Source organism: Bos taurus, chromosome 10 (genome assembly GCF_002263795.3).
Source record: "Bos taurus isolate L1 Dominette 01449 registration number 42190680 breed Hereford chromosome 10, ARS-UCD2.0, whole genome shotgun sequence".
Classification (NCBI taxonomy): Eukaryota; Metazoa; Chordata; class Mammalia; order Artiodactyla; family Bovidae; genus Bos; species Bos taurus.
Window position 1 is genome coordinate 47,020,837 of NC_037337.1, and position 14,701 is coordinate 47,035,537.

A 14,701-nucleotide genomic window follows, 5' to 3' on the forward strand; every position below is an offset into this window, starting at 1 on the left:
AAGCAAGTATCATCTTCCCAGGCAGATCTGAAGGGCTGGATTAAGACTTCCCTGGTAAGGAGGCCTCAAGGGTTTCTGAGGCCCACCATCAAGCTTAACCTTCTCAGAATAAGTAGCACACACTATGTCATTCTTTCAATATAGAGGCCAGGTCTTCTGAATCCTGACTAGATTGGTCACTGAAAACCAGGCCTTCCCACCCACCAGAGATAGCAAAAAGAAAGAAAGTGGAGAAAACTAGGCATTCTGCTTGCACAAACCTTGGTGATGACACCTCAGAGGTTTTCTGCCACCACGGGGAAGGGTTCACCTCCAGAGTCCAATTTCAGTTGCTGTGTTCTCCCAGATTCTCACCACCCCCACCCGCCTCCAACCCCAGGGGTGAGGGAAAGAAGGAGAAAAAAGAGAGGAATGGATGAAATAAAAATGAACGTGTGCAGTAGCAGTTGAGGGCAGCATCCAGTGCTCTGGGCCATGGCAGGCTGTGCGCACGTGTCCAGCTAAGAGGAGGTGACCCTCCTCCATGGTTCTCTGGCCTCTGTGGTGACCCCCAGAGCAGGCCCCAAGGGCAGCAGGTGAGGGGGGCAGCGTGTGCGTGCACTTACGTCGGTGGCCTTTTTCTCCGCCAGCTCCAGCTTCTCCTGGGCATCTTTGAGAGCCTCGGAGTATTTGTCCAGTTCATCTTCGGTGGCCTTGAGTTTCTTTTGCAGCGACACCAGCTCATCTTCCAGCTGGGAGTGGCCGTGGGGGACGGGGACGGGACGGGGTGGGGGGTGCGGCAGGCAGCGTGATCCCGCAAGGGAGGGTTGTGGGTGCACAGAGCCAGAAGGACAGGGACAGCGGGAGAGAGAAAGGGAAAGACAGGGAGGGAGAGAGAGAGAGAGAGACAGAGTTAGCCATTCGTGCGCCGCGCCGCGCGCGCCCGGGGTACCTTGGCGGCGGCCTCGTCGGCGGCCAGGAGGCTGTCCTCTGCCTTGTGCAACTCCTCCAGCACCCGGTCCCGCTCGTCCTCCGACACCCGCAGCAGCTTCTCCTTGGCCGCTATGTCCTCCTCGAGCTGGGGGGCGGCGGCGGGCGGGCGCGGGCGGCCGGCACGGACCGGGTGTTAGACACACACACACAACACGGGCACCGGGTTGGCTGGGGCCCTTCAGCTTTGGGGCGCCACCGAGTTGGGGTTCAAGGGTCCTTAGGTAACCTCCTCTTGTCCCGAGGCTACTTCATACCCCCCACCGCTCCCGGGGACGAGACTCCTACCGAGGTCTCAGTGGGCTCAAGGCCACAACTTAGCGTTGCAGAAGAAATGGATGGGCCCGATTCCGCGCCCGCCATACCCTCTCTTCTGTCCCATCTTTGTTTTAACCAAAAAAACTCCGTGACTGTCGTTCCCCACTCCCGGACTTCCCCCCTCCCCCAGTTGAATGTTTTATATTCCCCGGTCAAAAGTCCAGAAGAACTTCTAAAACTTTCTGGACTTGATTCCCTTCAACCCTCCTCCTCTCCCCCACCCCCAGATCCAAAACTGTTTTCTGATCCTCAGAACGAAGTGCCTCTAGCACTTGATGGGACTTGGCGGGCTCCGGCAACCGGAGAAGGGAAATAAGCGTCCCCAGGTAAGAGAAAAAGTTAGAATAAGCCACTTCTGCTCTTCCCCTCCCGCTTCTCAGGCGCCCTGGAGTGGGGATGGCTCCCGGAGTCCTCGGGGTGAGGGGCCAGGAAGGGGTGCTAGGCCGGGTCCCGGGGCTCCCGGCCCCAGGGCGGGCGGAGCGCGGGCGACCCGCGGGCGCACGGTTGGGGAGGCGCAGACCTGCTTGCTCCTGTCCTCCGCTGCCTTCTTATCGGCCTCCGCCTGCTCCGCTCGATCCAAGGCGTTCTCCTTGTCGAGCTTGAGCATCTGCATCTTCTTCTTGATGGCGTCCATGGTGGCGGCGGCGAGGGGCCCTGGGGCTGCGGCGGGAGCAGGGAGGCGAGCGCGCGGTGAAGCGGCGGAGCCGGAGTGCGAGCGCAGAGCCGCCTGCTGCTCCCAGATATGTACTTTCCCAAGGGGGCGACCGCATTCCTCAAGACAGCCAATACTTTTTTGGAAGAGCTTTTTTCTCCTGCCCCGTTTCCCCCTTCTCCTCCCTCCGCCCCCCGCGCCCTCCCCGCTGCTCCCGCGGGGGCTGCTCGCCCATTCGCTGCCGCCTGCCGGCCTCCCAGTTGACGGTGGATATGACTATATATGGGGACCCGAGCAGCCAGCCGAGGCAGCCGCCGGGCGAGGCCTCCCGTTTTCCAAACCTGAACGCCAGGAAGAGGGCACTTGGGCCTCTCCGGACCGGGGGCCTCGGTGCTATCCTCCGCCCTCTGCGCCCCCTCCTCCCAGGGTTCACGCTCCGGCCCTAGGGTCCCCAGCCGAGCCGTCCTAAGTCACAGGAGGCCTGAGGAGCCAGCCGGGCAGGTAGAGGATGCGCGTCGCTTCCTGGGCCGCCAGACCCAGCGGCTCGCCAAGCATCTGACCTGGGGTCCCCGCAGCCACCGCGACGGCGCCCAGGCCCATACGCTCCCGGCGCCCGCCCTGCCTACAGGGTGTCAGCCCGGGATGGCTCTCATGTTCTGGAAACTCAACTGGAGCAGAGAAAGGACAAGTTGGGAGGGAGGCCTGGGGTGCTGTATATGTCTGCTGGTGAGGGCCAGAACGTCTGCAAATCTGTCTTATGTGGTTCCCTGTCCCCCAGGGGAGAGACAGTTGTATACCTTAGGGACATAGGACCCGGTTCTGTGTGTGCCTGTGTGTGTGGTACTTCCCCAAAGGGTGGGGTGTGTTTGTTGGTGTGTGGGTGGGAGCTTGTGACTTTAATGGAAAAGGCTATTGAGTTTCGAGTCAGGCAACTTAGTTTTTTGGTCTCTATCACCAGCAGCTCTGTAACCTTGACAAGTGAGTTGGCCTCTGTGCTACATCTTTAAACCTGGGGATGAGGGGTAGATGATCCCTATGGTGCCGCCAGATCTAACTTTTAATCATTTTCCTTGCACTGAGTTTAGGGAGTTGGCCTCTTTCCATGTTAGGCACTCAGGTACTAGGTTACCAGAACACAGGGATAAATGTTATCCCAGCCAAGTCATTGTATCCACAGCTATAACTCTGAGGAGGGAACAGGCCCTGCTCTGTACAGTAAGCTCTGCTCAGAGGCAGGAGGATTTCCTCCTATAACTCTTACTCCTCCCAGTCCCCATGGGGAAAAGCCTGCTCTTTTCAGACTTTCGATGGGAAGGGAAGAAAGGGCTGTTCCCAAACCCTGCTTGAGACTGGCTGAGGCAGAGCTGGTGAGGGTCTTGTTGGGTCTTACTAACAGTCCCTGCAGAATAATTCACAACCTGTCCTACATGGATACTGAATATTCCCTGGACGGTATCTGAGCAGATCAGGCAGGTCAAACAACTTGTAAGTCCTTCAGAGAATGATCAAGTTCCTCCCAGGATTTTATCAGGTTTCTTCCACTAACCCAACCTCCCAGGAGGGGGAAAAAAATACCCTGACCTAATGGTCAGAACACTAGATTTGTGTGCACAGGCACTGCATGGTACAGAAACTCACCAGGACCCTTTAATCACCGCACGTGAACCCAGCCACTGGAACACTGACAGAGTTCAAGGCCTCTGGGTGATATACAGATGTGTGGACCCCAGGGAGCTGACTTCCCAACTTGGAGCTCAGCATAAGGTTTATGAGTAGGGACCCCAGAGTTAGACCCTGGAATCCAAACTTGGCCTGGCTACCTCCTTGCAAGATGGCCTTAACCACGTTATAATCTCTTTAAGCTTCAGTTTTCTCTTCTGTAAGGTAGGTATACAAACTCTTCCCTCTTAGGGTTGTTACAAGGATGAAAATGAGATAAAGAATGAAAAGCATTTTGTCTAGCGCATAGCAAAGTACTCAGTAAATTGTGGCTGCTCGGGTGGCAGAGGGCAAGTCATCTCTTGTCTCTGGGCCTCAGTTTTCTCATTTATAAAATGAGGCAACTGAACTAGAGAAACTCCTGGAGGGACCATGTATTGCGAATTTTCTCTACTGTGCCAAACATAGAGAAGCACGCTAAAGTTCCCTTAAATGAACTAGTGTTATAGACCATCTATTCAAACACACCACTGGTGAGCACTTTTATATACCAGGTAGGCACTAGGCTCCAGGATCCCCAATTAAGTAAGATACATCCATGTCTTCCAGGTGTTCAGCATGAACAGTGGAGAAAGAAGTAGAAATGACCAGGTCAGAGACAGACAGATAAAACTATTCTGACAGACAGATAAAAACTATTCTGAAAAGTGGTGGTTTTTAAACTGATTTTAGAGGAAGGATAGCAATTAGATAGAGAGGAGGGTATTGTATGAGCCAAGGGTAGAAAAGAGAATATTTGATGGTGGTTGGACAGTAGGTTCACTTGGGGATGAACTGGGACGTGAGACTGGAAAGGTAGATAAGAGGGGTGTATGGCAAAGGGGCTTGAATTTAGGGATTCATACATTCAGGCCTTATTGTTTAAGTTTAAAACATCCATTTTTTCTTCCCCTCCCTGCCTCTCTTACCTGCTTAGAAGTCAAAGACTATGGTGTCCAGTATGCAAATGGAGCTGCACAAAGCCAATTTAAAAAATTCCTTGGTACCATATCAGTAATCCCCAGACTGATGGGTTAACATAACAGGTCCCTGGCCTCAGTCATTTCCATTTCACCACTGGTGAGATTCTGCTCCATGAATAGCCTGGCAATCAACCAGGTTCAGCCCAACTTCATGGTCTGCACCATCCACTACCCTTCAAGGGTTAGGACCAGGCAAAATATCTTCACTTAAACAAGAATTTCTTCTATATTGGTCAGATCTCCTGGTCTTTGGATAACATCAAGGGTGTGGGCTGGGGACTTCTCTGGTGGTCCAGTGGTTAAGACTCCATGCTCCCAATGTAGGGGGGATGGGTTTGATCCCCAGCCAAAAAAAGAAAAAGAGGGGCAAGCTAGACAGCCATGGGATATACAGTATATTTCTGTTCCCCACCTGAGTGGCTATGACTTAAGGACAGATCCATAGACTAGCCAGGGACTTAGGGTTGTGGCCTGTTAGGCAGAGATGGACTGTGCCTCTGGGCTTCTCTTTGACTGTAGTTTGAACTGAGGAGCATGGAAAATATGAATCCGTAGCTGAAGCAGCTGAAACAAAAAGGGGTTATGATCTTGGGCTGGAGATCACTTGTAAGAGGGTGATTAAGGCTGTTTACAGATATTTGGGCTTTCTTCCCAATCAGGTCTTGGTAGGATTGATTGCACATCCCCACCCAATTAAGTGTGCTTATTTGACGTGCTTTGGCCAAAGAAATGTGAACAGAACTAACTTATGGTAGATACTATGAGTTAGTATGACTCACTGTGTTCTTTTTCAAAGTTGTTGCTGTTTTGTAGTCTGAATTTCCAAGTGGCTGTGGTAAGTAGAGTTCCCCTCTCTCCAGAACTAACCCTTGGTGGACATGTAGCACAAGCAAGATATAAACCTCTGCTGTTTCAGGCCATTGAGAACTGGGGGCTGTTTGTTACTGAAGCATTACTAGCTTCTCCTGACGAATATATCATGACAGGCCATGTATCATTTAAGGTATGAGGAAGCAGAGAAGTTGGTTGTAGAGAAAAAGAATGGGATAGACATATCATGGTAAACAGAAACACCATTAGGAAAAAAGACTGGGAAACAATGACCAAATCTCAGTTCTGGGGGTCCTTATAATTATACCCTTTCCTTCCTGAGGTTACATGAGAGAGTCAATGTTCCTTGGAAGTTGAAAAACTGACCAGATCGTGGTGATGTGGAACCCCGCACAGGATCCTTGGTCCAGAGGTTCTGTGTGAACACCAAGAGCATCCTTGGAATTTCCAGAAGATTTCTCCAGTGCTTGGTATTCAGTCATCTCTCCATAAATGTTTGTTGAATGACTGTTTTCTTGGCTGTTAACCATACAAGTAGGAGAAACAGTTCCTGGGAAGGAACCACAAGAAAACTAGGCTCAAAAGACTTAATTCCATTCAAAATAGAGATTCTATGTTATGTTGCCTGAAGAATGGGTATGTGTTGTGATAGGGTAGGACAAATGTCCCACAAATATTTACTGAGCCCCTTTTGTGTGCATGGCACTTAACTAGAGTTTATAAGATCAAGGGAGGTGGGTAAGAGATGGATCTTTTCCTCCAGGAGAAGCATCTATGTATGTTACAGGGTAAAACCCTCTTGGTGGGGGGATGGGGTGAGGCACAGGGGAGGTCACTTATTATGTTTTTCAACTATATTACTGTTGTCCCAAATGCTGTCTGGGCTCTCCCCCCCATAGCTGTGAGGAACATATTGCAGATTTTTAAAATACTTTTTTTGCAGGGGAGGCACTCCCCAAAGGCAGCATGTGGAATCTTAGTTTCCTGGCCAGGGATTGAACCCATGCCCCCTTCAGTGGACATGTGGATTCCAATGGACCACTGGGAAAGTCCCCATATCACAGGTTTTCTAGGAGATCTTTCATTTTAAATACACTGTCCCTTCCCTCTATAAGAGCCCCCATACCTACCAGACTGTGTTTCCCAATATTTGATTAGAAAAGTGAGTCAAAAAAAAAAAAAAAAAAAGTGAGTCAACATTAGCGTAGCTTACTAATGTGACACCTTTAAAAGGAACACTTACTTGAATATGTACATCAAGGTCTGTTTGTTTACAAAACAAAACAAAAACCTTATTACCTAATAGTCCCACCCTACTTAACAGCATTGCCTCTCTACCTATGTTACTGTGACTCCCCCAGAGTCCACAGTGCTGACTCACACAATTAAGGGAAAGTGAAGAATCTGTAATTAAGCTGATAGACAATGGCTTCATGCAGTGGGTTTTGGAATGCAGCATGTCATGTCCCACAGAACAAGATACGGCATGTTCTTCTCATACACAAGAACATTTTCTTTCTTGAGGGTTTGTGATACTACCCTCAAGAACCCAAGGAAAATATGCTCTGTTTCTAGGGAGGGTTTGGAGCTCTGAGAAAGGTCTTTAGGACATCGCGGACATCTTCCTTAATTGTTTAGTGACACATTGCTGGTCCTGATTCTGTGGCGAGCTCCCTGAATACTTTTGCTATCTGGAGGGTTTGTATGGGCAAAATGGTTCTCCCAGTACAAAAAAAGACCACGAGTTTTCCTGTCTTATATCTTAATTCTCTTTCAATAGCAGCAACGAGGTATAGATTTAATCACGCTGACTTGTGAAATTGAGCTGTCTCAAGAATGTCAATATTGGAACATCCCTGGTGGTCCAGTGGTTAAGAATTTGATTTCCAATGCAGGGGATGCAGGTTCGATCCCTGGATGGGGAACTAAGATCCCACGTGCCTTGAGGAAACTGAGCCCAGCTAGAGAAGCTCATGTGCTGCAACTGCTGACCTATGCTGAGCAACAAGAGAAGCCTGAGCATGAAAAGCCCTTGTGCTGCAACTTAGAGAAGCCCCTGCACACTGCAGTAAAGACCCAGTCAAAAGAAAAAAAGAAAGAACAAACAGCAATATTCTCTATGGCTGTAAAATTTAGAAGGCACCTAAAAAGCTTATTTTCTCTTCCTCACAACTTCTTATGTCAGCATCAGGATGAGTGCTATTCTCCTCTCTATAGATTAGAAAACCAAAGGCAGTGATGACTCAGCATCACCCACCTGGGAGGTAGTTGTGCAGGAATAAGGATGTGAATGCCCCAGTTCCCAGAAATGGCGCTTTTTTCATTAACCATTCCCAACTGTTTTTATATTAATACTTGATTTTGTACTTAAAAGCAACACATTATAAGGTGAAGAGGAGAGGAGAAGGGGCCACCAGAGGTCTTGTCTACATATCATGGTGGTGCTCAGACACTCAGTTATGACCGACTCTCTTGTGACCCCATGGACTGTAGCCCGCCAGGCTCCTCTGTCCATGGGATTTTCCAGGCAAGAATACTGGAGTGGGTTGCCATCTCCAGGGGATCTTCCTGACCCAGGGATCAAACCCACATCTCTTACATCTCCTGTATTGGTAGGCAGATTCTTCACAACTAGTACCACCATATGAACATGGTTAAAAGATAATAGTAACAAGGCTGGGACTGAAGGCTCACCCTGCATGGCCCAGCCCAGGACTGCAGCCTAGGCTTCTAAAGGCACCCTCATTCCCCAGTGATAGGAGAACTTGGTGAGAAAGTATGGTTGGGCCAAGGCAACCAACCTTCTTGCCTACTCTTGTGTTTATGGCCCAAGATGGGACAAAAAGAACATCTTTATGAAGACAGAAGGATAAGTACAATCATTTTGTTTCCAGTAGCTTTAAAGGAGAGTTTGAGGTAACTGTTAGAAACCTACACCTCCTTTTTTTAAACCTTTGGATCAGCAAAAGGTTTAAGCTACCAGTCCATCCAGGCAGTGTGTTTGAGGAAAAATGAAGACAAAATATGTGATCAGGACAGCACTGGGTGCTTCCCCAAGCCAGAGCCTGGGCAGAAATGAAAGCATCTACAGACTTCACCAACTAGAGACCTGAGCCAGCTTCAGGGGCCACATCGAGGCTTTGGCATGGTTTTAATCATTGCTTCCCAGCAATTCCTGCATTCCTTCATATTGGATGCCACCTATTCATTTTTATATTTTTATACTTGGTTCTCGAGTTTCTACTGAGAACATATGTGAAAGTGACCTTTGCAGCCTCCCAAGTGGTGAGCAGAGCTCCACGCTTACTCTGCAGACTGTGAAACCTGATGCAAAAATGCCATGGATGTGGACAACCCTGGTGCCTCCTGCTCGAGCTGAGGTCTGGCTCCCAACCATCTGGGCTCTAGGAGAGCCGCTGCATTAGGTTAGTTCAAAATTGGGGTTTCTAAAATTTTATTTCTGGGCCTATGCCCACTACTGCCAACAGCTTCATCTTCAGTTGAGATGATTTGGTTTGGTGGCCTATGGTTCTGAAAATAGGCAATAGACTTCCTTGTTTTTATAAATACCCTTTCTTGCCTGACTAACAAAATCCTTCTTTCCAAGTGCATTCTACGGGGACCCTGGCTTCTCCTTAAGAGAGACGGTTGTCCTGATTTAGTAGAAATCGCTATTTCTCAGTAGAAGTGCTTCTTTCAGTATGTTTTCTCCAGAGGACCATTTCCACCTCAGTAACTTCAGCGGAGGAAGGAGCCAGACCTTTCTCACTGCTTGAGGCGAAGGAAACTCTCTGTTCTTTTTCTGAAGTCCTGGCACTGGAGGACGGAGCTCCGGCTGCCGGCTGAGTTCCAGAAGAAGCTGGGTATTTTTAGTGTGGCCTTCTTTACTTCCCAGCACCTGCCATGATCTGTAACCCAAGGGGCTACTTAAATGCCAGCGAGATGACTGAGGACAAGGCAGCCTGAGCTAATGTCCTAAAATACCACCCAAGGGAGGCTTTTCTTGTGGGAGACATTGCATTACCCGCTCTGTTCTTCTTGTTCCTCCCCAAACTGTGGAGCTTCTATGGATCCTGGTTGGTATGTGTCACATCTGCCTTGGGAAGAGGTTGGAGAAAACCACTAGATCCGTGTACCTCGATGCCAGCCAATGTCGTTTTGATGATTTTATTCTTGGCTCCCAACTTCAATCTTTCTCTCTACTGCTCATGCCAGATGGAAGCAACAGGAGAATGTCTGTACACATTTCCCTGAAGCAAAATCCTCTTTTGATATCTATGAAAATATGTGGAGATTAGAGACAAACCCTAGCTAATGTTCTAGATCAGCCTGACAGGGTTGATAACAGGGATACCATTTTTTTTCTCATAGCAGATATAACTCACTGGATTCATTATCTCTTAAAGATGAGGCAAACTGGAAATAGAAATAGGTTCTTAAGACGCCTGGTACGTATATGGAGGATAGTGTAGCATGGGTCATAAAAGATAATGGGAATGGTTTGGATGTCTCTAATCCTGGAGTTTGATCTCAGCCCATGCTATGCACTGTGTGCCTTTGTGCCACTGTCAGACATACAGTAATGAGTTGGTCAATTCCAGGGCAGCAAGGAAATGGAAACAGCCATTCCTAAAGGAAATGAACCCTGAATATTCATTGGAAGGACTGATGCTTAAGCTCCAATACTTTGGCCACCAGATGCAAAGAGCCAACTCATTGGAAAAGGCCCTGATGGTAGGAAAGATTGAGGGTAGGAGGAGAAGGGGATGGCAGAGGATGAACTGGTTGGATGGCATCACCAACTCAATGGACATGGATCTGAGCAAACTCAGGGAGATAGTGAAGGACAGGGAGTCCTAGAGTGCTGCAGTCCTTGGGGTCTCAGAGAGTCAGACACGACTGAGTGACTGAATAACGATTCTAGGGCTAGCCCAGAGTGGAAGTTCTTCTGTGCCTCTGCTGATTTCTCTGGCTATTCTTAATTCTCCCAAATGCCTGGTCATAAAGTTAAGAACTTATTTCAAAAAGAAGTGAACCAGAATTTAAATATTTAAATGAGTTTGCCTCTTTAAAGTGGTCACTTTTCATTTAGTTGAGTGAAAAATGCAAGCAGTGAATCACACATACCATGTACATTTTAGTAAACAATATGTTTGATATATACAGTATATATGTTTAATACATATGTATCAGATCAGATCAGATCAGATCAGTCACTCAGTCGTGTCCGACTCTTTGAGACCCCATGAATCATAGCATGCCAGGCCTCCCTGTCCATCACCAACTCCCGGAGTTCACTGAGACTCAAGTCCATCGGGTCAGTGATGCCATCCAGCCATCTCATCCTCTGTCGTTCCCTTCTCCTCTTGCCCGCAATCCCTCCCAGCATCAGAGTCTTTTCCAATGAGTCAACTCTTCGCGTGCGGTGGCCAAAGTACTGCAGTTTCAGCTTTAGCATCATTCCTTCCAAAGAAATCCCAGGGCTGATCTCCTTCAGAATGGACTGGTTGGATCTCCTTGCAGTCCAAGGGACTCTCAAGAGTCTTCTCCAACACCACAGTTCAAAAGCATCAATTCTTCAGCACTCAGCCTTCTTCACAGTCCAACTCTCACATCCATACATGACCACAGGAAAAACCATAGCCTTGACTAGATGGACCTTTGTTGGCAAAGTAATGTCTCTGCTTTTGAATATGCTATCTAGGTTGGTCATAACTTTCCTTCCAAGGAGTAAGCATCTTTTAATTTCATGGCTGCAGTCACCATCTGTAGTGATTTTGGAGCCCAGAAAAATAAAGTCTGACACTGTTTCCACTGTTTCCCCATCTATTTCCCATGAAGTGGTGGGACCGGAGGCCATGATCTTAGTTTTCTGAATGTTGAGCTTTAAGCCAACTTTTTCACTCTCCTCTTTCACTTTCATCTAGAGGCTTTGTAGTTCCTCTTCACTTTCTGCCATAAGGGTGGTGTCATCTACATATCTGAGGTTATTGATATTTCTCCCGGCAATCTTGATTCCAGCTTGTGTTTCTTCCAGTCCAGCGTTTCTCATGATGTACTCTGCATATAAGTTAAATAAACAGCCTTGGTGTACTCCTTTTCCTATTTGGAACCAGTCTGTTGTTCCATGTCCAGTTCTAACTGTTGCTTCCTGACCTGCATACAAATTTCTCAAGAGGCAGATGAGGTGGTCTGGTATTCCCATCTCTTTCAGCATTTTCCACAGTTTATTGTGATCCACACAGTCAAAGGCTTTGGCATAGTCAATAAAGCAGAAATAGATGTTTTGTATACACACAAATATAAGCAATTTTGGAAATTTGCACATCTATCTGATAATTGAATTCACTTCCTCTGGGGAGGGAGTGTAGGATTGGATATGGTGATCAAAAAGGAGTGCAGCCATATCTTTAAGATTTAATTTGCATAAATGAATATTTTTATGAATTATACAATTTCTCATTTTTCTTACTGTTGCTTTAAAATATATTCCTGAATGTATCACAAAAATTTCTAGAAGTCTTATCATAGCCCAAGTCTCTTAGAGGATGGAAAATCCACTTTGGCATGTATACAGGCTAAAGCCATACAGCAATTAAAAATCAGTTAAGGTGCATCTCTGGTGGTTCAGTGGTAAAGACTCTACCTGCCAATGCAGTAGACACAGGTTTGATCCCTGGTCCGGGAAGAACTTACATGCTGCAGAACAACTAAGCCTGTGTACCACAACTACTGAGTCCGCCTCTAGGGCCGGAATACTGAAACTGCTGAAGCCTGCTGTACCCTAAAGCCCATGCTCCACAGCAGGAGAAGCCACTGCGATGAGAAGTCAGAGTAACTAGAGAGTATCTCTACAGGCTACAACTGCAGAAAAAAGCCCAGGCAGCAACAAAAACCAAGAATAGCCAAAAAACAAATACAAATTTTAGAAAATCAATTAAAAAAAATGGAGAATTACCTGGAGGTCCAGTGGATAGGACTCTGAGCTTCCACTGCTGGGAACATGGTTTTGATCCCTGGTCAGGGAAACTAAGATCCTGCAGGCTGTACAGCATGGCCAAAAAAAAAAAAAAAAAAAAACAATTAAAAAATAAAGTGGTCCAGCCCAGCATTCTGGCCTTCCATGAGATCCTTTATTGCTAAGCCACTGTTGTGGCAAACTCAAATCTCAAGCTACTGACTGGAACAATCGTTAGTGCTGTTTTACAAGCCACGTCATAAAATTAGTTTCGTAACTTTACCATCTGTGTTTGGACCGAAAGCCGCATGGCTTCAGCTCAATCACTAACCAAATTTCTGGTTCCTGGCAACTTAAGGCTGTTCCAGAATGCCAACCTACCTTCAAAGGATAAAGATTTGCCTCATGAGGTAAATTCCAAAGAATGTGCTACCAAGTCTAAGGAGCCAGGCTCCTAGTGTGGAGCTCAAAACTATTTCTGGAAAAATTACAAATAAAAGGGTATATGGCAAGATACATTAACTGTATATTTCTTAGATAATGGAATTATGAGACATTTCTGAAATACTTTCTGTACTTTTCAAAGTTTCAAAAATGAACATGTTTTAATTTTATAATAATAATTAAAAATCAATAAATGTTCAGAGACTCCTTTCAGTTCAGTTGGCAACAATGCTTTATATGTAAATATGAGACCTCCCAAAGGAACGATTTTGAAAGGGACAGGGCTTATAACTCTGAATAATCTGTTAGGTTCCTTGCCATATTCTGCATGTTTCTTATTTCACAATCACAGGCTATTTGTGTACTTGTCTTAATGCCTCTCCCAGCAGGAACACTCCTTGAGTACTACTCTCCTTTTTCCCCAGGACCCAGCTTAGGACTTGCACTGAGTCCTAGGTAATAGCAGCAGCAGACTCTCACTAGACTAGGTTGAACAAGGCTAGGACTTGAACCCAATTCTGACAGACACCAGAGTTCACCTTCTTAACCTCTAGACTGTATCACCTCTCCCAATACTTAAGGACAGTGGACCCACAACACACATTTATTGAGTGGACAAATGTTACACGGATATATTAAAAAAAGTACAGTTGCTGGGCTTCCCTGGTGGTCCATGGCTGGGAATCCGCTTGCTAATGCAGGGGACATGGATTCGCTCTCTGGTGTGGGAAAAGTCCACATGCCACGGGGTAGCTAAGCCCGTGTGCCACAACTGCTGAGCCCATGTGCCTTAGAGCCCGTGCTTCACAACAAGAGAGGGCACTGCAATGAGAAGGCCTTGAACTTCAACTAGAGAGTAGCCCCCACTCACCACAACCAGAGAAAAGCCACATGCAGCAGTGGCACCAAAGACCCAGTGAACCAAAATAAATAATAAAAAATAAATGAAATTAAAGAAAAAGTACAGTTACAATAACTTGTACTGATAGGTTATTAACAGCAATAGGAAAGTCAGCTAGTATCGTCCCGGCTAAGAGAAAAAGAGAAGACAAAGATCACTGTTGCCTGTTTTCATCTCTGCTCACTCTCCATCCACTTCACTGTTTAAGCAGCCATCTGGCTGCAAAGGCTGTGTTTCTCCCAGGTGTATGTTCAGTGGGGGAGCCATTACTCACGTCGTCTGGGGAGGCCAACTTCCCAGACATCAGTCAGTTCCTCCAGGGCACAAATGCTGGTGCTTGCTCTCCAGGCTCCTCCATTACAGGGAACCCACAGTGGGTTCAACGTGACTCTTTTTTGGTACTTGCTGAGTTGGTGGGCCCGGGAACCCTGGAATTGTCGGAGATAAACAGAAGCCCCAAGTGTCACAACCCACTCCCTGAGCACACCTGATCCAGGGCAAAGCCAGGCCACATATGAGCCTTCTTGTTCAACCCAAGAGCTGAATGGGTCCCATCTTAGAAGTCAATGCCAGGAGACAGACTGCCTTGTTTGGGGATAAAAATGCCTTTCTGGTCTTTGGCATCAACCAGGGTAACAATCTGAATAGGGATGATGGCCCTTTAATCTCTCTTAGCCTCAGTTTCTCCTTCTGCAAACTATAGACTATCCACCTCATAAAATTTTTAGGAGGATTAAGTATCATAACAGAACCATAATGTCTGTTGCTCCCCCTACAACAGTTACACATAGGAAGATGATCAGGGAATCCTATTTACTCCTCAAAACAAACAAGCTTGCTTGTCTTGCTACCAGGTGTGTCATTAGTATAAACCATGGATGAATGAACGAGGACATGTCTTGTCTTATGTTTCACACATGAGAATCGAGGGTATACACTTCTACTTG

General features: G+C 47.1%; 1 protein-coding gene and 1 long non-coding RNA gene across 20 annotated transcripts in view; one reads left to right on the forward strand and one right to left on the reverse strand.

The window, feature by feature from the left end:
• The window catches only part of TPM1 (tropomyosin 1), a 29,574-nt gene extending 27,574 nt beyond the window's left edge, over window positions 1-2,000 (reverse strand). For 8 of the 19 annotated variants that reach the window (XM_024997253.2, XM_024997259.2, XM_059890204.1 and 5 more), the window contains 2 exon segments: window positions 1,808-2,000; window positions 606-731 (listed from right to left, as the gene is read on the reverse strand). In XM_024997253.2, coding sequence (XP_024853021.1) covers window positions 606-731; window positions 1,808-1,921 — 240 coding nt within the window. In that variant the 5' untranslated portion in view covers window positions 1,922-2,000. 19 annotated transcript variants of the gene reach the window in all.
• Window positions 2,001-2,033: 33 nt separating this feature from the next.
• On the forward strand, window positions 2,034-11,550 carry LOC132346368 (uncharacterized). Its single transcript, XR_009496190.1, has 2 exons — window positions 2,034-5,921; window positions 7,347-11,550. It is a non-coding gene; the product is annotated as an uncharacterized lncRNA (long non-coding RNA).
• The last annotated feature ends 3,151 nt before the right edge of the window (window positions 11,551-14,701 follow it).